This window comes from Balaenoptera ricei, chromosome 17 (genome assembly GCF_028023285.1).
Source record: "Balaenoptera ricei isolate mBalRic1 chromosome 17, mBalRic1.hap2, whole genome shotgun sequence".
In the NCBI taxonomy this organism is placed as follows: Eukaryota; Metazoa; Chordata; class Mammalia; order Artiodactyla; family Balaenopteridae; genus Balaenoptera; species Balaenoptera ricei.
Window position 1 is genome coordinate 8,716,282 of NC_082655.1, and position 21,294 is coordinate 8,737,575.

At 52.5% G+C, this 21,294-nt stretch overlaps 1 protein-coding gene across 1 annotated transcript in view; it reads right to left on the minus strand.

Moving 5' to 3' along the window:
• Positions 1 to 21,294, minus strand: part of TG (thyroglobulin) — a 244,962-nt gene that overhangs the window by 200,810 nt on the left and 22,858 nt on the right. The window contains exons 11-20 of the mRNA XM_059901660.1: positions 20,391 to 20,630; positions 17,785 to 17,922; positions 17,115 to 17,192; positions 16,446 to 16,558; positions 14,321 to 14,423; positions 13,037 to 13,237; positions 7,323 to 7,535; positions 5,869 to 6,023; positions 3,154 to 3,310; positions 1,483 to 1,707 (exon numbers count right to left, since the gene is read on the minus strand). Coding sequence (XP_059757643.1) covers positions 1,483 to 1,707; positions 3,154 to 3,310; positions 5,869 to 6,023; positions 7,323 to 7,535; positions 13,037 to 13,237; positions 14,321 to 14,423; positions 16,446 to 16,558; positions 17,115 to 17,192; positions 17,785 to 17,922; positions 20,391 to 20,630 — 1,623 coding nt within the window. The remainder of the gene's footprint in view (positions 1 to 1,482; positions 1,708 to 3,153; positions 3,311 to 5,868; positions 6,024 to 7,322; positions 7,536 to 13,036; positions 13,238 to 14,320; positions 14,424 to 16,445; positions 16,559 to 17,114; positions 17,193 to 17,784; positions 17,923 to 20,390; positions 20,631 to 21,294) is intronic.

Consider the following 21,294-nt stretch of genomic DNA (forward strand, 5'->3'; position numbering starts at 1 on the left):
TCTGGTCCCAGAGGACCTGGGGTAACTCATCCACAGAGAACTGAGTCCCTCCTTTGAGTCAGCCCTGCTCTGGGCACTACAGACACATGACCTCATTTCATCTGAGCCTCACCCTCTTCACCTGTCAAATGGGGAGATGACCTGCCACCGGGGGCGATAGTGAGAGTTAAGTATTTGTGAAGGTGCTTTGTAAACTGCAAAATCCTCTGTAAATATTAGCAAGAAGTGGTTGTGTCTCTGGTTTCTGTGTTAAGAGTTGCCTGCGTCTGAAATCCAGTGTGGAGCTTAGAATTTGGCATGGCTTTCATAAGAGGAAAGGCCTTATAGCTTTTGTGTTGCAACCAACATGAATAGTGGAAAAATAAATAACTGAGAAACATATTCTCTCTCTTCAGCTCAATAAAAATGCCTCTGTCTCATGCCATGTGGGAGGATGGCTTCTCACGATGAGGCCCTGGAAGTTTCAGTAGTGGATGGAACAATGGCCCCCAAAGAGGTCCATGTCCTAATCCCTGGAAACTGTAAATATGTTAGGTCACATGGCAAAGGGAAACTAAGGTTGCAGATGGAATTAAGGTCGCTAGTCAACTGACCTTAAAATAGGGAGTGTCCTGGATTACCCAGCTGTGTGCAATCATAAGGTCCTCAGAAGTGACAGACAGCATCCAAGGGAGCTGTGACTACAGAAGAACGGCCTGAGAGCTACAACACTGCCGGTTTTAAAGATGAAGAAAGGAAGCCACAAGCCAAGAAACGTGGGCAACATCTAGAAGCTGGAAAAATCAGGAAACTGATTCCCTCCCAGGGCCTCTGGTAGGAATGCAGCCCTCCTGACACCTTGATGTGAGCCCAGTGAGACCCTGTGTGAGAACTCAAGCCTACAGAACTATAGCATAATAAGTGGGTGTTGTTTTAAACCACTAAATTTGTGGCGATTTTTTATGGCAGCAAATCACACAGCTTCTATTCAGGGAACTGGCAGCTGCAGTCTAGTGAGAATGGCTTCCAAGGCTGCTTATGTGTCAGGCCAAGAACAGCCCAGTAAACCTCCACCAGGAATCCCTTCCCCTGAACCATCATGTCCTGGGATGATCGCTGGCCATTTGGGGATGGTGGTGAGTGACGTGCTGCCATAACCAGACTAGGAAAAGTCACGGAGCACACGGGGTAGACAGTGGCCTTCTCCACCAAGACAGTGCAGCCCAGGCCACAGGGTCCAAGCTCATCAGGACTAAGAGGAAGGATAACCTCAAACATGGGGGCTCTTCCTCTGTCATGTTGCCTCTAGTTTCAGCTACTACCTGGTGGGCGATAACTATACGCCTGTGCGTATATTTGGACAATTGAAAAGCTTTCATTGAATAAATAAATGAATGAGTCTCCACTCTGTATGTCAGAATAACCTCTATCAGAGCTCTGTGGCCTTTCCCACAACCTCGCACAGCTCAGTAACAGCGGTCCAGGGAGAGAGGGGGAACCTACCACACCCCAGTGGGTCCTGACTGGCGTTGCTGGTGGCCGAGACTTGATGGAATCCTTCCAAGCACCCAAACTGTGTCCTGGGAGAGGTGCCAAAGCGGTCCCCTTGGAGGAAGCGGATGGATGTGTCTGCTGGGAACATCTTGGAACCCAGATGAAGCTGGAATTTTCCACTTTGGATCAGACCTGCAAAGCGCCCAATGAGATCCTTGCCCACCAAGGCTTCCTCTGCAAGACACAAGATGAGGCAGGAGTGTCATTGTTCCTGCAAGGGTCAGGGAGGATCCAGGGACAGAGCCACCCAGAATGTCCACAGAGAAAGGAGACATAGGCCTTTCCCAGTGTCTCATTTTACAGAGGGAGAAACTGAGACCCAGAGAAGGGGGTTGATTGACCCAAAGGTACACAGAATCAGAAGCACGACTAGGACTCCAAACCAGACCTCCAGCTCCCGTCATTTCTGTGGCAGCGATGGGACCCCCACTGGCACAGGAGATCTTGACTTCAGTCACTCATCTAAGGTACACTACCCAGATACGCTACTGTCCCAACCTTGGCCAAGCCACCATCCCTGAGCCTCAGTTTCCCCATCTGAAAAATGGGGCTAGGAATGCCCCTCTTGCAGCTGGTGAGGATTACAAGAGAGAATGTGATGGGGCCGGTCAAAGGGAAGGCAGAGCCTCCGTCTCAGGTTCAGCTAAACGCTGAGAAGGCCTCCAGCTGTCGAACTCCAAGCGTTTCCTAGGAAGAAAGCAGACGGGTGAGCACTACATCGGGAGCTGGGGCGGGTCCCAGCACGCAGCGAACACTCACGCCACAGCGGCTACTGTAAAGGCAGCCCCAGGCCACGGACGCCAGGAATAAACATCTCAGCCATTTGCAGCTTCAAACATACCCAGATTATGCAGGCTGTTTCCAGAGGAAAACAAAAAGTGACTCTTAATTCATAACGCTACTGGGGGGAGATGGTAATTAGGGCCACAGGCACTGCAGAATGTCTGAGATACAGTCTGCCTCCTGGGTTACACTGTGGCGTTTTCTACAAGTGCCCCCTCATAGAACAGAGGTCAAGCTCCAGCCAGCCCTGACCCTCGGCGTTTGGCCACCAGATAGTGGAAGGGGAAGTGGAGAAGCTCCCACCCTCTGGTCAGAAGCCCATGGGTCATGTCCCACCCTGGTTCAGAGTAACGATCGTAAGATCCACTCTGCTTCTCCTTAGATCTTTCTATTCTCGATTCAACCATATCATTACCACTCCATTTTAAATAGTGTTAATAATGGGTTTAAACAGTGTCAGTGGTCTGAGACGTTCTCTGATTGGAAGTAGGCAGGACATAAATTATAAACCAACGGAGACCCCCTCACCCCGCCCCACCCTCCCCTACTTCACACCTGTCTTCCTGCTCTGTGCCCAGAAAACCAAGAGGAGAATTAGAAAATGTTCTCAAAAGCGCAGTCGGGTGATATTATTTAGCTCTAGTCAGCTATGGACCAGAACGCTATTGCTCTTTATAAACTTCTCAGGAACCAGCTCCGCACACGGGCCAGGCACATGGTTCCCTCCCTGAGCCCCACAGGAAGGCGCTGGGGCCGCAGTGGCTCCATCTGACGGATAGGAACACTGAGACCCAGCGAGTCTGTGCGCCTTCAAGGCAGCAATGCGGGAAAACATACCAACGTCACGCAGATCCGGGAGAGAGGCGGGCGGGACATCCTCCAGCCGCAATTTCCACGTGACATTGGCTCCTAACCGCTCCCCGCTCAGACACTCCACCCGCACCGTGAAGTCGTCGCAGACGGGGATGGAGACAGGGGTCCCAGCCGTCTTCACCTGCACGGAGACACGAGCTCAAGAACACGGAGCAGGGAGCCAGCGTTGCCGAGCCCGCGCCAGGCACCGAAACTGCCTTATGTTACTGTCGGAGGAGGTCGTGGAGAGGTCGTGACCTCCCTTTGACCCAGGAACTGGCCCCGGGCAATCGGAGTTCCTGACCCCTCCCTTGTCCTCGGAAGCCTGCAGACAGAGGTGTAAGCAGAGTAAAAGCCAACGTAAATGGGAAAAGAATTGGAAAAAGAATAGATACACGTATATGTAAAAATAAAATAAACTACAAAGAAAACAAGTATACTTAGAAAAAAAATAAAGATTTAAAGATTCTCAAAAAAATAAAATTAAAAGGGCACAGACAGACAGACAGACAGACACACACACACACACACACACACACACACACACACAAAAGAAAGCCTAAACACTCCGAATTCACAGGGCTGTACTTCACTGGAGAAACAACTTCTACCAACTCGGCCGATGTCCTCACAACACCTACGTCCAGCAGGACACGGCCCTCCCTCCCGGGAAGCACCAGCTCCTGCATTGTGACCACGCGGCCTGGCTTCTCCTCCCAACCTGAGCACGGCCCTCAGTGCCCCCTGACCGTCTGCAGGGCAGGGCGGGTGGACGGACGGTGGCGGTGCCTGGTTAGCCTGGGGACAGGGGCAGGCAGGGGCCAGGGCTCAACACAAGCCTCACTGGGCCCTCTTCCCATCATGCTCTTTCAAAAGCAACATCCCAAGAGCTTCTATATCAAGCCCCAGCGGGTGTTAGTTTAACAGAAGCTTGGGCGTCTAGAGGTGAATGAGAAGGTTCCGTGTAAAAGGAAGGGTATGTGAAGGAAAGTGACATCTGTCCAATCCATGATCCAGAGTCGATCTGGGCCTTGGCTGTCAGCCTGCTGCACGAGAGGCCTCAACCACCTCATTCAGGGTCCAGACGATGCCCTCTTAACACAGGCCCTGGGCTGCAGGAGGTCATTCAACATGAATGGCAGATCAAGCCACAGACTGGTACCAGGCACCTACTGTGTGCCGTGCACCCCGTGACACCCAGGGTGCAGGTGCGCCAGCGGACGTGGGGTTCGTGTCACTGTCACTGGAGAAGAACCGCTGTGTGCCAGGCACCTGGCATTCCCGGGAGGCAATGCGCACACTTTTTGAACATCTTCCATTATTCAGGCCCTGCGTGAAGCGCTTTAAACATATTAGCTAGTTTAGTCTCCAAAACAGGCCTGTGGAGTCAGAACTACCATTACCCCACGTTACAGATTGAATTAGCTTCGGAGAGGCTGAGGACTGCCGAGTATATTACTGATGAAAATCTGTCCTGGCCCCTGTAACTAGTGTCTGGCTTTGTTTATCTCTGACAATCCTCAGTGCCTAAAACCATGCTTGGCCTGTTAACAGGCACCCAAACACTTGCTAAATGGAAGAATGAAGGAAGGAAAAAACGAGTGAAAGAATGAACAAATTTGGTGTAATAAGAGTCTAGACTTACTCCGTGATGTGAAATCTCGGGCAACTTACTTACTCTCCATGGGCTTTAGTTAATTCACTTACCAATCAAGGGCTAATGATACCCAGTGAGGAGGGTGCTGTAATCATTAGAGATAAGGAAAGAACTTCCAGCCTGGCACCAGGAATACAACCAGGGCCCACTAACCAATAAATATTGCTGATACTGCTGTCAAGTGCCTTTCTTTAGATAAAAGGGGGCAAGACTTGTTTCTCTTTGTTTTAAAATCAATACTCTTCGTATTTGGTTTTGTGAAAATGTGTGTTCTCCGAAATGCTTAACATGAGGTGCTAGAAATGAGTTGCTCTGATGAGTCAGCAGCCTTTGAGCAGAACAAGGACTTATTTAACTGAGTGACTTTTAAAGACTCCCTCTGTGAACGCCTGGGACTTCACATCACCGAAGTCCTTGCCTATTACACAGCTAAAAACTCGTTGGTAACCATGTCTTTCCAGTTGGCATGTAACATTTTCCTTCCAAGGAGGATCCATGATGCCTCCTCACAGATTTAAGGACCGCCCCGGCACAGCAGCTCAGAGAGCGTGTCGCAGCACTGCAGCCTCTCTGCCCCATTCCCAGGCTCTTTCTTCATGGCTGGGGACAGTACCATATGGCGACCACAGCTCTGTCCTCACGTCAGCCGGCCTGGCTCTACCATTTCCCAGCTGTGTGACTCTGGCCAATTATTTTTACTCTCTAGTAATAAAACGGTAATAATAATAGGGTTCCAGTGAGGATCGCATTAACTAATCCATGCTAAGGGATGCACCGTGCCTGGCACAATCGAAGCGCTCAGCACACGTTTGGTTTGATATCTTTGTGCAGAAAGAATGGCCAATGCTGAGACGGATACCAGCTCCGCCTCCGCCTCTACGTCATTAGCCTTGTCTGAGTTACGTTCTCATCCTGGGCCTCACTTTGCCCATTGGTAATATGACCGTGGGTTGAACTGTAAGTTCATTTGAAATCTGAGGTTCTCTGCCCGGTGACCCTCAGCTCAGTCCAAGCCCCCCTTGTGGGGAAGGGCAGGCACATACCTGGATCTGACAGAAGCCGCGGGCTGTGAGCTCGTCTAATAGGAAGAGCTGGAAAGCCGGCAGCAAGCCTGCGTAGTCGGCGTGGCACACCTTGCCCGGCGGGAGCTGGAGCTGGAGCTGCCCTTGGGTCCAGAGAGTCTGCCACAGCTGGGGCCCTGCAGGCAAGCACCAGAGGTCAAATGACAGGGGCGGAAGAGCTGTGGGATTCTTTTCTTTGCTTTGCTTGGTTTTTCCTCTGCAAAAATAACCCTTCTTCATTTAGCTTGGAGCCCACGAGCACTGCCATCTTGCTTGTCACCCTCTGAGTCTAACTACTTCCTAGCATGCCGGCTCGTCTCAAATTACTTCGCGCCCTCACAGCAAACTCAGTCCTGCCTCAGCCTCTAAACCACGCTGCTTTACATTTATATGGGACCTGGATATTCTTGTTGGAAAAATCTTCCACACTACCTTGCACTCAAACAGGGCCACTGCACCTGGTTTGGCCAGTTAAGAGTTTCACCACAGCCTATGTGAAAGGCTTTCTCTAAGGTTGTTCAGTGCACAACCTGCACAGTCGTACACAGCAGCCCTGCGCTCCACTTTAGGAGCTCAGGACCTGTGCCTCTCTTCTCCCAAGTCCCTTGCTCAGTCGTGACCAGTCTGGTCTTAATTTCGGCTCAGGCCACTCTGTCATCATCCAGGGAAATAGGCCACTTATTTGTCCAAATCATATTTTGAACTTTTTCTGGATAGTATTCTCTATTTCAGAATGCTTTATGACAAATACTGTCCTTTGACGCTCTACCAGCCACCCAGAGCCTTGTGACAGTCAGTCCCAGGATCTGGGTCTCTCTCCTGAATGCCCCTCCCGCTGCCCTGGGTGGACCCAGCGCCGGTCCCCGAGTCCTCCCCCGCCTGGCCTGGCTGTGAGTAACCACGGCCAGCCTTTGCCAAGGCGGATGCAGTCAGAGCCTGATGTGGCCTCACAGCCACGTGCATGTGAAAGTGGGTTTGCTATGAGAACAGGAGGAAGGAGCTCTGCCCATATTTAAATACGGCCCAGGCCCACAGTGATCAGAAAGGATGCCATACCCCGGAGCTCCAGATGCACCTGGGGGCAGGGCTGGCGTGGCAGTGTCACTGTCCCTCTCAGAGGCCGGACCAGCAGCTCTAAGCTTGCCAATACCATAGTGACCGATACGGCCACTGGAGCACCTGCATCTTGAATGCAGCCCTGTATCCAAGAGCCCAAAATGATGGCAGGCGTCTCAAGGGGCAGATTGCTCCAGAGAAGCCACAAACAGAGCTTCCCCCCCAGGGGTCTGGGAAGGACATCTGCTCCTTCCAGAAGAAAATGCTCCATTGGGCCTTCTCTCCTGCTCTGACGCCACCTGGCTTACGGTGGACACGCTACACTCGGGTGGGGAAAACGAAGGCCTCGGCGCCGGGCAGCCCTTCCTGGGGCCACTCACGCTGGCAGGCACGGGGCTGGGGTGGCTGCGACTGCCAGCGTCTCCTCCGCAGGCTGCACAGCAGTGGCCCTGGCGGGAAGGCACTCCGGTAGCCCGGGCGGCACAGCAGCTGGCACCGCTGTGTGGCAGCCCCTCCTGGGCCTGAGGCTGGCGCGCACAGGAGGGCCCCGCTGGCCACGTCTGATACGTTGAAGGGCAGTGGGCACTGCGGGCCTAGGAGAAGGAAAGGGACAGCTGAGGGCACCTGCCCAGCGCCGGGGCTGAGCGCTCGCCCCTCTCACCGCCGCTCACCCGCACGGGGCCCCCTCATCCTCCCTTCCCGCAGGCCAGCCTGCGCCTGCTCCCACCCCGCCCCGCCCTCCGCCTGGCCTGGCCGAGCCCATCCTCTCTCGGTTTTATCACACGCCTGGGCAGGGATGACTCTCGTTCCTCCACCTCCAGCTCAGGCCCTCTCGAGCTTCTTCCCATCTCTAAGTCCCATTCCCAGCCAGTCTCCTCCACCTCAAAGCCAATGGGTTCAGAACTCAGTGTCTGCTGCCCACACCCGCTCTGGCTTCAGCACCCCAAGCTCAAGGCCTGGCACCTCCAGCCAGGAACATGGCAGCCAGCCAAGACGGTCCCACCTCCTCTGCCCATCAGCCAAGGCAGTGGCTCACACCTTCTCGACTCCTCTTCATCCCCACCGCACTTCCTTCATTTAGACATTCGTCATCTTCTTCCTGAACGGCTAGCGAAGCTTCCTCACCTGCTCCCCGCATTAGGGTCTCATCCCCTGCCCTTCTGCTCCCATGTCCAATCCTGCCCCCGCCGCTGGCAGACAGAAATGGAGCTGGACTTGGCTCTCAAGACCCCCCGAGCGCCTGCTGACCCGACTCCCTCTCTCTGCTCTGGTCTCCTCCAGCCCCGTTTTGCCCCATAGTTGTCTTTCCCTGACCATAGGCTGGTTGCACACCCCATGCCCTTCCCTCTGCCTGCTCATCTGCCTAGAAGGTTCCTTTTCAGGTCCTCAGTTATCAGCTCAACCCCTCAAACTGTCTAACCCCTTCCATAGTTCTCCCAGGCCAACTTAGGCCTCCTTTCTCTAAGCTCTCAGGCCACTTGGAGTAGACCACTCCCCCGCCGTGTTATCAATTATTCAAGACTCTATCTGCATTCTGGTCTCCCCACTGGATTGAGCTCCGAGAGGAAAGAGGACCCCTTTCCTCTGTCCACCCAGGCCATGGCACAATGCTGACCCAGAACACAAGCTCCATGAGTATGTGTTAAATAAGTGGGTAACCAAGTAAATTAAAGGACAGACACACTCCATAGACAATTTCACACCTGGCTAGAGATTTACTTAATCATCTGACTCTGAAGCATAGCCTTGCTGCCTGCATATGTCTGGCTTTAAAATCTGCCACCCGCATGTGACTCAGGAGTACTTGGGGGCCTCAGAGATGGAGAATGACCCATTTTGATCTCCAGGGGGCAGCCTGGGTCTTCTATCTAATAAAGATGATGGCCTCTGGCCAAAATTTTGCACTGTAATTTGAGGGCTTATTGAGTTGGCTCTTACCAAGTACCATGTGTACGCTGGGGATGGGAAGAGTCAGCCTGTGGGCTATGGGGCCAGCCTGCAAGCTTTGAATCCTGGCTCAATCATTTACTAGTTGAGCCCCCTAGAGCAAGTGAATTACTGTCTCTGTGACTCAGTTTCCTCGCCCATCAAATGGTGAGGATAGCATTAGTGCCTACCACCTAGGGATGGTGTGAATCAAAATGAATTAAGGCATGTAAAGAGCTCAGAGGAGTTACTGGCAGCTAATAAATGGTCATTAATGTTAGTTATTATTATTATTATTATTATTATTAAACAATAACAACAAGCATAATACATTATTGCCTGATTGGAGATTATAGGATGTGAATTCACCCTTTCAGAACAATGAAATAGCATTTGATGCACCACGAGGGTAAACTTCTGAGAGAAATAATAGCTGATATTTACCACGAATTTTAGAGGTTGTTTAACTCTGTCATGATCAATACTTAATTGGACCTCACTCAAAATAACCTTATGAAGCAGGTATCCCCAGTTTTATCATCCCCCTTTTACAGATGACGAAACTGAGGTTTGAGGATTTGGAGGGACAGAGCCAGGGCTTGAGTGCAGGTTCTTTGAATCGAAGCACGACCCCAGCAGGGAAAGGCCCTTTAGTCTGGTGCTGCACAGGGATGGGAGCGTGCTGTTCCCTGGGCTCCCGGCTCCAGCATACCCTTTCCAGAGCCCTCAGCGCTCGGTGTTATAATGGCTCACGGACGTCTCCCAGGCCCCGGCCCTATTTCTGGCTTAGACAGCGGGCTCGCCAGGCTGGGGGAGGACTCCACCCCTCCGTGCTGAGCGCGTGATTGTGCACAGCCCCGTACGTCTCTGAGCCTCCGTGTCTGACCTCTAGGATGGCGATAAAGGTCCCTGGCACTTCCGACCACCAAGATGGGACAAGTACAGGGGGGAAGGTTTTGGGCACCTGGAAAGCCAGAGCACCGCTGAGTTGTGAGCTCTCACGTGGGAGGGCGCCCGGGCCAGGGGCCGAGGACCTGCGAGGGGCTTCCCACACCAGCAGCCAGGCCCCCATTTGCAGCCAAGGCCACTGAGGCTGACGAGGCCAAGCTCCTCCTCACGCCAGGCAGAGCGGAACTGCAACCTGCAGGCCCCCGCATCTCCAGCCCACGCTCTTTCCTCTGTCCTCCGAGGCTTCCTGCAGCTACTCGGCCAGGCCCCCCTCAGGACTCATGCAGGATCCCCAGCTGGACCCATATGTGGGCCCAGAACTGACTCTCATCCTTCCCACGGGACCCCAGGGAAAGCCCCTCACCATCTGAGCCTCCAATACCACAGCTCTATTTAAAAACCACGGTGTGGCCCTTGGTACGTGCCAGGGATACTGTTAAGAGCGTCACCAGTATCAACTCCTTCAATTCTCCCCGCAAAGCTGTGGGGTAGGTCCCGTTATCCCCATTTCCCAGATGCCAACACTGAGGCGCACTGAGGGTAAATGTCTTGCCTGTGATCCGAGAGCTGGGACACGGCCAAACCGGACCCCAGAACTTATGTTCTCCACGAGTGTGCCAGGCGTATGCGCATATGTGTGTGAAAAGCGAGGTGTCAGTGAGGGAATGTGCACATGTGAGCCGCTGGTGCACAGAGTAACCCTCAATAAATGCAGTTCCCCTCCAGGCCCCCAGGGTGGCTCTGTACCCTGTGGCTCTTCTGCTTCCCCTCCACGGCCTATTTTGGGAGTGGGTCAGTGAGTGCTTTGACTTGGCTGGGAAGGCATCTCCTCCTGGGGCCTCCGCGTCGTCTGAGACACAGACGTTCCTCTCGCCAGTGTCTCACCCTGCCCAGCCGACCTGCTTTCCCACGGCCTTCTTCCCCAGTTTCACTGAAATGCAGACTCCCTGGCTATGGTTTGACTCATGCAGCCTCCGTGGTCGGGGAGGAGGGAAAAAGGAAGAAGTATGGAAACTGAAGTGAACTGAACACCCACAGCGGGCCAGCATGGAGAGGGCACTCTACCTCCGTAATCTCACGCAGTCCTTCCAAAGGATAACTGCGTCATTGCCATTTTAGAGGCGAGGAGAACGAAGGCTCAAAGGAGCTGAGTGGCTTGCCTGGGGCACGTGCTGGTGATAGGACCAGAAACCAGACCCTGCTTCCAGCCCCTCATACAGGAGCTCGTGCACACGGCGCGTTTACTGTGCGCCAGGGCCGCCCAAGCGTCTCCCAGGAACTGATTTCATCTTCACAGCATCTCTGTGAGGCAAGACTGTTGTCACCCTCATCCCACAGGTGAGGACCCCGAAGCAGCGGGACCTTAAATTTCTGCCCTAAGTCCTATAGCAGCAAGTGGGGAGCCAGGCCTGGCCCTGGAGGCTGCCCTCTGAGCCACCAGGCGGAGCTGTTTACAGAGACTATTTGAATTAATCTTAACGATGACTCTAAGAAGTAGCTACGATTCCTCATGCCCGTTTCACAGATTGGGAACCTGTGGTCCAGAGAGGTTAAGGGACTAGCCCAAGGTCACCCAGCAAGGGAGGTGGCAGAGCTGACACTCAGGTCTGTCTGTCTGGCCACTACATCTGAGCTTTCTCCACCACGCCCTGCAGGAGGTCAGCAGGAAGGGGCTTCGTTAGTGCTGGCTGTTCCATTTGCCAGCTGTGTGGCTTTCAACATACTAACGAGCTTCTGTGAGTCCCAGTTTTGCCATCTGTATAATGGGGAGTAGGACTGTTCTATTTACCTGCATCGCTGGGAGGCAAAAATGGGATAAGTAATGTGAAAAGCACATTTTAACAGGTAAATGTCTGCACAGGTGAGTTATTATCGTGGAATCCTGCAAGGCCAAGCCGCATGCAGTCTTCCCAGACCCCGGAAGAGCTGTGCTTCCGGACCTGTTCCTGCAGGAGACACATTAGGCTGTTTCCTGGGTCCCGGACAGTGCAGACCACTCTTAGACGCCCTGCAAGTTCAATGTGCATGGCGCCCGACCCTAAGGCTGCCACGTCACTTCTCTCAGCAGCATCTGGCAGGGAGCGCTACTCATAAATACCCATCGAGCACCTACTATGTTCCCTGCATGATGGAAGCTGCTGAGGCCCTTGAAGCAGGCCCCATACAGAGAGGCGGAGTTGGGGGCTTGGGAGAAAAGGCGTGTGGTGAGAGCCGTGGGCACATGCCACAGGTTAGGGGCAGGTGAGGAAATGGACAGAAGGGGACAGAGCCCCACAAAGAGAGCAGGTGACTCTGCCTTCCCACCCTTCCTTTGAAGAGACCCCCTGTCTCTTTACAATATAAATATAAATTTACAAATATAAAAATTCTCTTTACGCATAGAAATCACTAGACCTAATTAAATATGTCCGCAGTTCCAAAATGTTGCTTATAGACTGCAAAAGTTAAAAATAAGGCAATGAAACAGTAAGGACAGCAAAAGAAAGGCAATTGCAATAAAATTAGTATTTAGTGCAATATTCCTCAACCCTGCCAGACCCAACATCCCAATTTGTAATAAATATTTTGCAATGTCTTCATTTACTGTTCTGAAACGGAAGTCACAGATAATGTAACCTACCTGTGCCCATAAATTTTAGCATGACTGCAATGTCCTGTGACTTGAGTATATAGGAGGAATGAAAGGTAAGTAATTGATAATTAAATAATATATTTTAATAAGTAATAATGTATTTCAATAGTATAATATATATTCATAAGAGATATGTTTCAATATCTGATATCCAAATGATTTTTAAACTAGAAATAAAAATAAACAGATCAACACCTCCACGGATTCCTAAAGCTCCCTGGCTGGGATGGACCCACCCACACTGAGATCCTGCTGTCTGTACCCTCCTCCCCACTCGAGGATGGGGAGACCAAGACCCGGCACCCCTCAGCAGGCCAGCGCCTGAGCTTTGTGAGGTGCCGGCTCAGGAGATCCCCGCACGGGCTCTCCTTGGTTTGAGCCCCAGGGTTGGGCATTGGTAGGAAGTAGATGCAGTTTCAGCATCACGGGAATCAACTGCGACCACATCCCTCTTGTGGTTCCCTTGTCTCCCTTCCTGCCCCCACTGTCCTGGCACCTTTGGAGTCCCCCCAACCCCAGCCGGGACAAAGGGAGAGATGAGCAGGACCCCACCAGCCCAGGGAGCCCCTTTGCGGCATCACCACTTACTCTCACAGGCCGGCTGGCTCCCAGCCACGCGGGTCCCAGGCACCTCCTCTCCGTTGCCCAGGACACACCAGCAGCTGCCCTGGACCGGGTCGCATTGCACTGGGGAGAAGCCTCCATCCTCCGCCGTGCAGGCTGGGGCATAGCCAGGGCTGGCTCTCCTGGAGGGAACTCCACTCTGGAGCACTTCACAGAGGCTCGGGCCTTGACACAAAGACAGGCCACATGGGCTCTTTGCCCGTGAAGCTGCCATAGTCCTTGTCACCACCCACCACCGACTGCCACCTGCCTGCAGGGCCCCAGGGTCTGGGGCTGCCTCCCCACTGGGGTGTTGAACTAGGACAGCGCAAAGCCTGGGCCTCGCTCAGGTCTGTACTCCCCTATCTGCTCCATACACACACACACACACACACACACACACACACACACACACACACACTGCCTGTCCTCAAGGAGCTTACAGTCTTAAAGGATATCTAACAAGTAAGTGAGCAACCACAGTTCAGATGATAAGGGCGACAACAGGAGATGTGCAGGGCAGTTTAGGAGTCCGTAGGAAGGTAGTGAACTCAGCCGTGGAAGGGAGAGGCCTGCAAAGGCTTCCTGGAGGGACCTATGGGTGGGCTGAGTAAGACTTAGCCAGCTGGTTGGGGAGGGGTGGGAGGTTTGCAGAGGCTGAACCAGAACATGTGAAGGCCCCGGGGGAAGGGAGTGCCTGCCTGCTTGAAAAGTCTGACTACAGTTTATTATACCTGGATCTTGATGCTGAGATGGAGAAACAAGGGAAGCAAAAGAAGATACAGGAGCCAGACACACAGGGGCCCATGAGCCACAGCAAAGAGCCTGGCCCTAAGGACCATGGGGAGTGTCGATGGGGTTCCAGGCAGAGGAGGGACATAAACACATCTGCACTTTAGGGACATCGTCTTGACCTCACCATGGAAACCAGATGGCGGAGCCAGGCTGGAGCCTGTGGTAGCATCGGTGCTGCACAGCTGGTCCCCCACGAAAACACCAGTGCCCACTTTAATAGGGACCAGCGCTGGTTTGCGCCTCTAGTTACGAAGCGCAGCCCCAATCCCTGCTGTGTGTATTTCTCCCAAGAACCCACTGAAGTGGAGGAATATCGCCCCTATTTCATAGGTGAGAATACTGAGGTACAGTGAGGTTAGAGGCTTGCGCAGCTCTGGAAGTGGCCGAGCTGGGACGTGAAGCCCCAGCTCCTGGGGCTCCACACCCGGTGCTCATGGGTGGGGCAGGGGGTAATGGGCGAGGAGCCGTACTCACACTGGGCACTGCCGTTTGTGCCAGGCGGTGTGCCCTCTCCTGAGGCCGGGTCCACGCACCAGGTGCTGGCCTCTGACACCTGCAGCCTGGCAAACTCTCCTGTCTGAGACAAAGCCGAGGTCGTGTCACCAAGGGAAGGTGATTTCGTAGCTGATAGGTCGGTAGCCAGATGTCAAGAATGTTCCTTCAGAACTACTGGGGATGGCTTCTCCAAATGGAGGGGGAGCGGGGGACGTGCTGTCCTCTTCCAGACCCTTTACATGCATTATTTGAGCTGGTGATTATAACAACCCCAGGAGACAAGAACCACAGTTAACCCATTTTAGGGCGGGGGAAACTGAGGCTCACTCAGAGAGGGAAAGTGACAGAACAACATCCCATAGGTTGGGGAATGGCAGACCCGGGCTGGGCCTAAACCCGTCCAGCCCCAAAGCCCAGCCACTCTCTTGAAATAACGCCCCCCGTTCCAGAAATAATTTTCAACAAGCATCCCTCGGAGAAAGGGAGTCTGTAACACCTGTAACAGGGAATAAGGGAAAGGTAAAAGGCAGCCACCCAAACCCTGACCGGGGCCCCTGTCTCCTCGGCCTGTCCCAGGGCCAGCTGGGGGATGCTGGGAAAGCTCCTTCGCTTCACTGGGGAGAGTTTCCTCATCTAAAACGGAAGGAGGTGGGACTCGATGGACCCTTGAGCGTGTTCCTTCTCAGAACCCTTGATGGAAGAAAACACCATCTCTCCTGAGTGTGTGTAACAGCAGGTGTCGGGGGGAGGGCAGCTCCTCCAGGCCTCCTGGCCGTCACTGGAGGCTTCCTTGAGCTTTCCTTGGGCACTTGTTCGTTTTATACTCTGCTGTGCCATGTTCACAGACAAGAAACGACCATCATAACAACACCCGACATTTACAGAGAACATAACCAGGAGCACCCCCCTCCCCGGGGGTGTCATTCAGTCCCTGGGAGGTAGGGAGCCCACTGTCCTCATTCTACTCAGAGAGGCCCAGAGAAATCAGGTGATGCACCCCTGGGCGCACGGCTTTTTAGCTCCACAGGTAAGAGTCAAAGCCAAGCAAAGGTTTGAGAAAATATGGGATAAAGACTTAAAATTGAGAACACTTTAGCCAGTAACATGACTTTTCTTCGGGAGTTGGGTCCAAGGCATAGCCATCCAGTTTGGGCAGTGGACGTCCTGGGTCCTGTTTCCTGGCACCTGGGTCCTCCAGGAGACAGGCTGGGAAACCACATGATCAGAGGTTCTCTGGGACCTGCTCTGAACCCCTTTTCCCTCCGTCAGAGCTGTGGTTTCTGCCTCTCCTTCTCCATGGGTGAACTCGCCACCCCGGATGATGGAGCAGACTCTCATTCCAGCGGTAGGGGGCTGTCAGCCAAAATAAAAGATTAAATTTCTCTACAAAACTCCATCATAATTGGGGTCCATGTTTACAGCACCAAACAATAATAATAATGAGGAACAATAATAAGGAAATTTTTTCTCAGTAATTTGCAGTTTCATTAACCTCTACACTGCTGATTTCATCTGATTTTCTTGGAGCCCCTTGGAGCCTAGCAGAGTGGGTGGCGGTGTTCCTATCACCCCTACTTCAGGGAAAGGGGCCTGAGGCACAGAGATTTCCATCATTTGGCACCTAAGTGGTTGATTCCAGCAAGAAGCCTTTCTCTAAGAGCTTTCACATCAGTCACTGCACTAAATCATGACAACCATCCAGGGAGCTGCGGAGGGAAATATATTACGTCCCCCATTTATGATGAGAAGCTGAAATGTGATGAGCATGGTGACGTGGCAAATGGCCTCAGAAACTGTATATGTAGATTATTTTTCAAAGAGTTTTCATTAAAGATATTTCCTTAGGGCCTCAAAACAATCCTAGCGCTAGGAAAGATTAAAATGTGGCCTGATCTTAGGATAAAACAAAGTACAGAGAAGCACAGAGAAGGTAAGTAAATTACACAAGTTCACACAGCTAGGGTCGGCCAGGGCTGGGACAAAAACCCAGGTCTAGAACTCCTGTGAGTTTTCAACTAAAACAAATTTATTGAAAACTAGAAAAATCACCATCCAGGAAGTTCTAGCTTCCCTCTCAAACCTTCCTGGGCCTTCAGAGGCTTACCTCTAAGCAGGTTGGGATGAACAGGTCTTTTGGAGATGGTTTTCCTTGGGAACCAGCCTGTTTCCAACTGGAAAGCAGCGCCCTGGCTCGAGACTTCTCACAGCTGGTGGGGCCTGGCGGGGAGAGAGGGGAGCTCTTAACAGACTGGCCATGGGTGCCAAGGAAGGGTGGGGAGCCCAGGCTGGCCCGAGTGTCAGAGCCGTGCATCTGGGTGGATGGAGGTGCCTTATACATAGAGCTGGAACCTCAGAGAAGAAGCAGGCTGAGATTCAGGGACAAAGACCCACATGGGACGTATCATCTCTGAGCTGTAATGTGAGCGCTTGATTGCACGGGTCCGAACTCAGGAGAGAGGCTGGACTATAGACCAGACGTGAGGTGGCCGCTGAAACTACAGAAGTGGCAGAAACTGCACAGGGAGCAGATGCAGCGGGAGACCTGGGGCCCCCTCTCTCCCCGCAGCTGCCTCTCTCCACCTGGGAAACGAGGAGCACCGATTAGGAAGGGCCAAGCCCAGGGAGAGTCTTCCAGGCCTGGGGACTGGGGGAGGTGTGGTCCGGCTGCCCTCAGGGGTTCGTCTGAAGGGCTGACCCACGGAGCCTCCCCAGGCTGGGAGCGGGCACCCCCCACTAGAGCGCCCACCGCCCGGGTCGGGGGGGCTCCTCTTACACTGCGGGATCTGAGCGGAGCGGGCAGCCAGCGAGGTAGGGACGTACTCTCCCTTCCCGTCCACACACCAGCAGTGTCCTGGAAAAGAGCCACAGCCAGAGTTCAGGAAGCGCCCTGAGGGACCTGCCCCGAGTGTCCCGCAATACGCGCTACTATATATAAAACAGATGACTGATAAGGACCTATTGTACAGCACAGGGAACTCTACTCAATAGTCTGTAATGGCCTATAGGGGAAAAGAATCTAAACGAGAGTGGAGATATGTATAACTGATTCACTTTGCTGTACACCTGAAACTAACACAACATTGTAAATCAGCTGTACTCCAATAAAAATTTTTAAAAAATTTTAAAAACTTTCCTTCTTTGCATGCATAGCAGTGCCAGTAAGGTCCCTCACCCATCCTCCCGTCTGTCTGCCCTCCCCAACACTGTCCACAATCACAGGCCTCAACACCCAGAAACCTCAGCAAGCACCCACGTGACCTTTGGGCTGGTAGAAGGCCACTGCTCCCATTGTACAGATGGGACAACCAGAGGCCAGAGAAACTAAAGGACTTGCCCCCAGCCGCCAAACAGGGGCCTAGGGTCCAGCTCACTTGCCCCCCAGGGCCGGGCTCTTTCCTCTAAGTGGTGTCACTTGGCCTCCCCAGGGCGCCCGCCCCCCTCACCAGTCGCGGCGTGGCACTGCACGGGCTCCCAACTTCCGAATGCATCACACTGGGGCACGTAGGGGCTGGACCGCAGAGGGGTGGATGCCCGTGGGGATTTGCCCAGGTGGACACGGAGTCTCTGGTAGAAGTCAAAGGCTGGAGTCAGGAGAGAGGAGCAGAGATGTGAGTGCCTGACTGGCAAAGCCCGGGCCGCGTGGGCTCCATCCTGAGAACAGCCACACAGACCCTGTTTCAACATAGGCAGCCTTTTTATTTATGTGACAAACACTTCCACCCAAAATAGGCTCACTGAGCAGTGGGTAGGCACTCACCAGATTGCCCATTAAAACTAAAAATGTAAAAAAAAATAAAACTAAAATGTCAGCTGATGGGAATTCCCTGGTGGTCCAATGGTTAGGACTCTGTACTTCCACTGCAGCGCGCACGGATTTGATCCCTGGTGGGGGAACTAAGATCCCGCAAGCCGCAAGGCGTGGCCAAAAAAAAAAAGAAAAGAAAAGTGCCGGCTGAAGTTTGAAGGAATGGAATCACTGTTCCTCCTTCTTCAGGAATTCTCATTCAGAGCTGATGAGGTCAACACAGTGTCTTCAGGCACATGAGACAGCAGTGATCACTGATGACATTTATCACACGTTGACTATGTGCCAGGCACAGCTGCGTAGCAGCTACCTTTCCTCCTGCGCCCACCCCTCCCCTTCACGAGGCCCTGGGACACTGCTACCAGGTTCTGATGGTCAAAGACACTTTGTGGACCTCACTCTCTTTCTGTGCTGGGCCTTCGATCCCCATACTCTCCAGGACGTGGAGGTCTGCACACCAAGAGCTTCCTCTCCTCTGCAACAGTAGACGTGCCTCTTCTCATCTGGAGGGATGCCAAGGAAAGTGACCAACCCTGGTCCTTCTCTACAGACACCTCCTTTTTTCCCAGTGATGCCAGACATGCAAAATCAGAGCCAGTGGCTTGGTGGAGGGGAACTTCCTTAGCCTGACTTCTGAGGAACATGCCATCATACCATTCAGCAAATAAATCCCTATGGTGCCAACCGTTCTCTCCTCCCTTCCTCTAAGTTTCCCTCCCTAACCAATGTGATCACAACTCAAGGGGCATCAGTCCCTCCCCCTCTCTTTGATTACATCATACCCTGCCCGTGCACAAAATTTTAAAAAACTGGTTTCCTGCCAAAAGCAGAATCTCCAAGTCTCTAAGGAACAGAGAAAGAAAGTACCTGGGCATGAGGGGAGGGAAGGAAGGAGAAGAGAAAAAAAGAGGAGGAAAGAATCAAGGATGGTTAAGCAACATTTTCCAGGTTCCCACTGTCTGTTGAGTGCTGTGCCAGGCCCCAGGATATAAAGAATAAGACGGGTGCCTTGTCCTCCAAAAGAGATGGCTGGTGAGGGAGAGAAGCAGGAAACAAAGATGGCTCTTGGGAGACTCTCACATGTGGTTAGGGAAATAAAGACATGCAAAACCCAATGTCAAGGTGGCAGCAGACATGCCAGGAACGTGAAAGCAGGGAGGCTCCAGCCTGCGGGCGTGGGCGCTCTTCATCTCAGTACAGATGTTGTGAGGGGAGCACTGCTTTGCTGTTTTGTGACCCAAGCCCAGAGAACCCCTGACAGGGAATCGGCTAAGTTGACAAGGGGCTGGGAACTCGGGTATGCTGGGAGATAGACGAATGGGTTCTCCCTGCCAAGTTGGTGCGGGGTCAGCGAGAGGACTGCAGGGACATGGGACCCTGCTGCCAGAGCAGGCTGCAGGTGCTGGAGGACGAGATGGGGCCCTGGGATGAGACCAATCTAGGCTCCGAGCCTGGCCATACCAGGGAGCAGGGGCATGGGACAGAGGCCCGGGGGCCAAACCACCAGCATCGCATCCAGGCTCCGCTAGTTATTAACTGGGTGAACTTGGGCATGTGACTTAACCTCTGTTTCCACATTTGAAAAGAATCAAAGATGGTGATTATACCATCATTCTCATGGAGCTGTTGGAGGATCAAATGCAAAGATCTGGTAATCTGCTTAGCACAGGAAGTGTCTGGCCAGAGGTACATGTCAACTAATGTTGAGTTGTTATTAGGCCAGAGCAGTGTCGGTCCTCTGAGCATATTTCTGTTATATGCAGGTACTAAGTTGTGCCTTTTGGAATTACTACCTGCATTAGATTCGCTCACATGAGGAAGGTGCCTCACCCCAGAAGTTCCTCAGTTAGGAGGGTTCCTCTCCTTTCCCCCTTGGAGGGGTGTTCCTGAATCCCTGGAAATGGAGGGAAGCCTGAGAACAGGCCATGAGGGGAGTAGGAGCATTTGGGGCTCACACGTTTGAACCTTTTAACCAGAATGCTTGGCTTCCAGGTGGGCGGCAGGCACCATCTGCAATACAAAATGTGAAGCCCTGCCCCCAAGGGGCTCTGCTGGAGGATTGCGGGACATCTTGGAGAGGTGGGCAAACTTCCAGCTTTGGCTGGGATCACAAAAAGCCTTTGTCTTTTCCGGAACCCATGGGCCCAGGGAAACCACAGTCCTGAAGATGACTGAAGAGGAACTAATTCAAGCTCTTGCTTGCCCCAAAGAAGGAACAAGAAACCAGAAGCACAGGGCACTCACTGGACAGAGCTGCCAATCGAATGGCATAATCACTCCCGCTCAGAAACTTCTCCAAGAAAGTCTCCCGGGGCGGGGAGAGGCGAGGAAGGGCCAGCTCCTCATCCGTCAGCCGGATTCCTTTGGCCGCTAGGAAACTCTCTCCCAGAGGGAACCGAGAACTGTTGGAAGCCATGACGATCTCTTCTGCTTCCTTAATGAACTGCAGGACACGAAGCTTCACTTCCTCACAAGAGCCAGGACCTAGGGGAGTAAAGACATCACAGATGGATTCATCCACCTCGTGTTGCTCCCTTTGACCCCTTTGAAGTATGTGAGCATGTAGACACACACACACACACACACACACACACACACTCACACACATGTTTCTGCCTCAGCTGTTTCCTTCACCTCAGCTCTTTCCACAACCTGAAATGTTCTTTCTGTTTTGTCTCCACAATTGCATTCACTCAACATTTATGGAGTATCTATTTTGTAAGAAGATTAGTAGTAGTTAATGTTTATTTCATGCCAGGCATTGTACTATGAACATTTACACAAACAATTTACTTTATTAAACAGCCCAATATGATGTTATTATTTTCTGTGTGTTACAGATGACAAACTGAGTCATGGAGAAGTCATATAACTTTAAACAAGCTCCTAGCTGGCAAATAGTTGCTTCAGAATTCCAATCTAGTCAGTATGACTCTAGAACCAGTGATGTTCACCAGCTGCCTCAAATGGAAGGATGGACAGATGGATGGATTGATGGATAATAGATGGATAAATGGGGGAATGGATGGATGGATGGATGAGTGGATGGATGGGTGGATGGATGAGTGGATGGATGGATGGATATCAAAAGTTGAAAGGAGACATTGTAATTTAGTAGAGGGTTATTCTTGTGAAAAGGAAAGAGCAT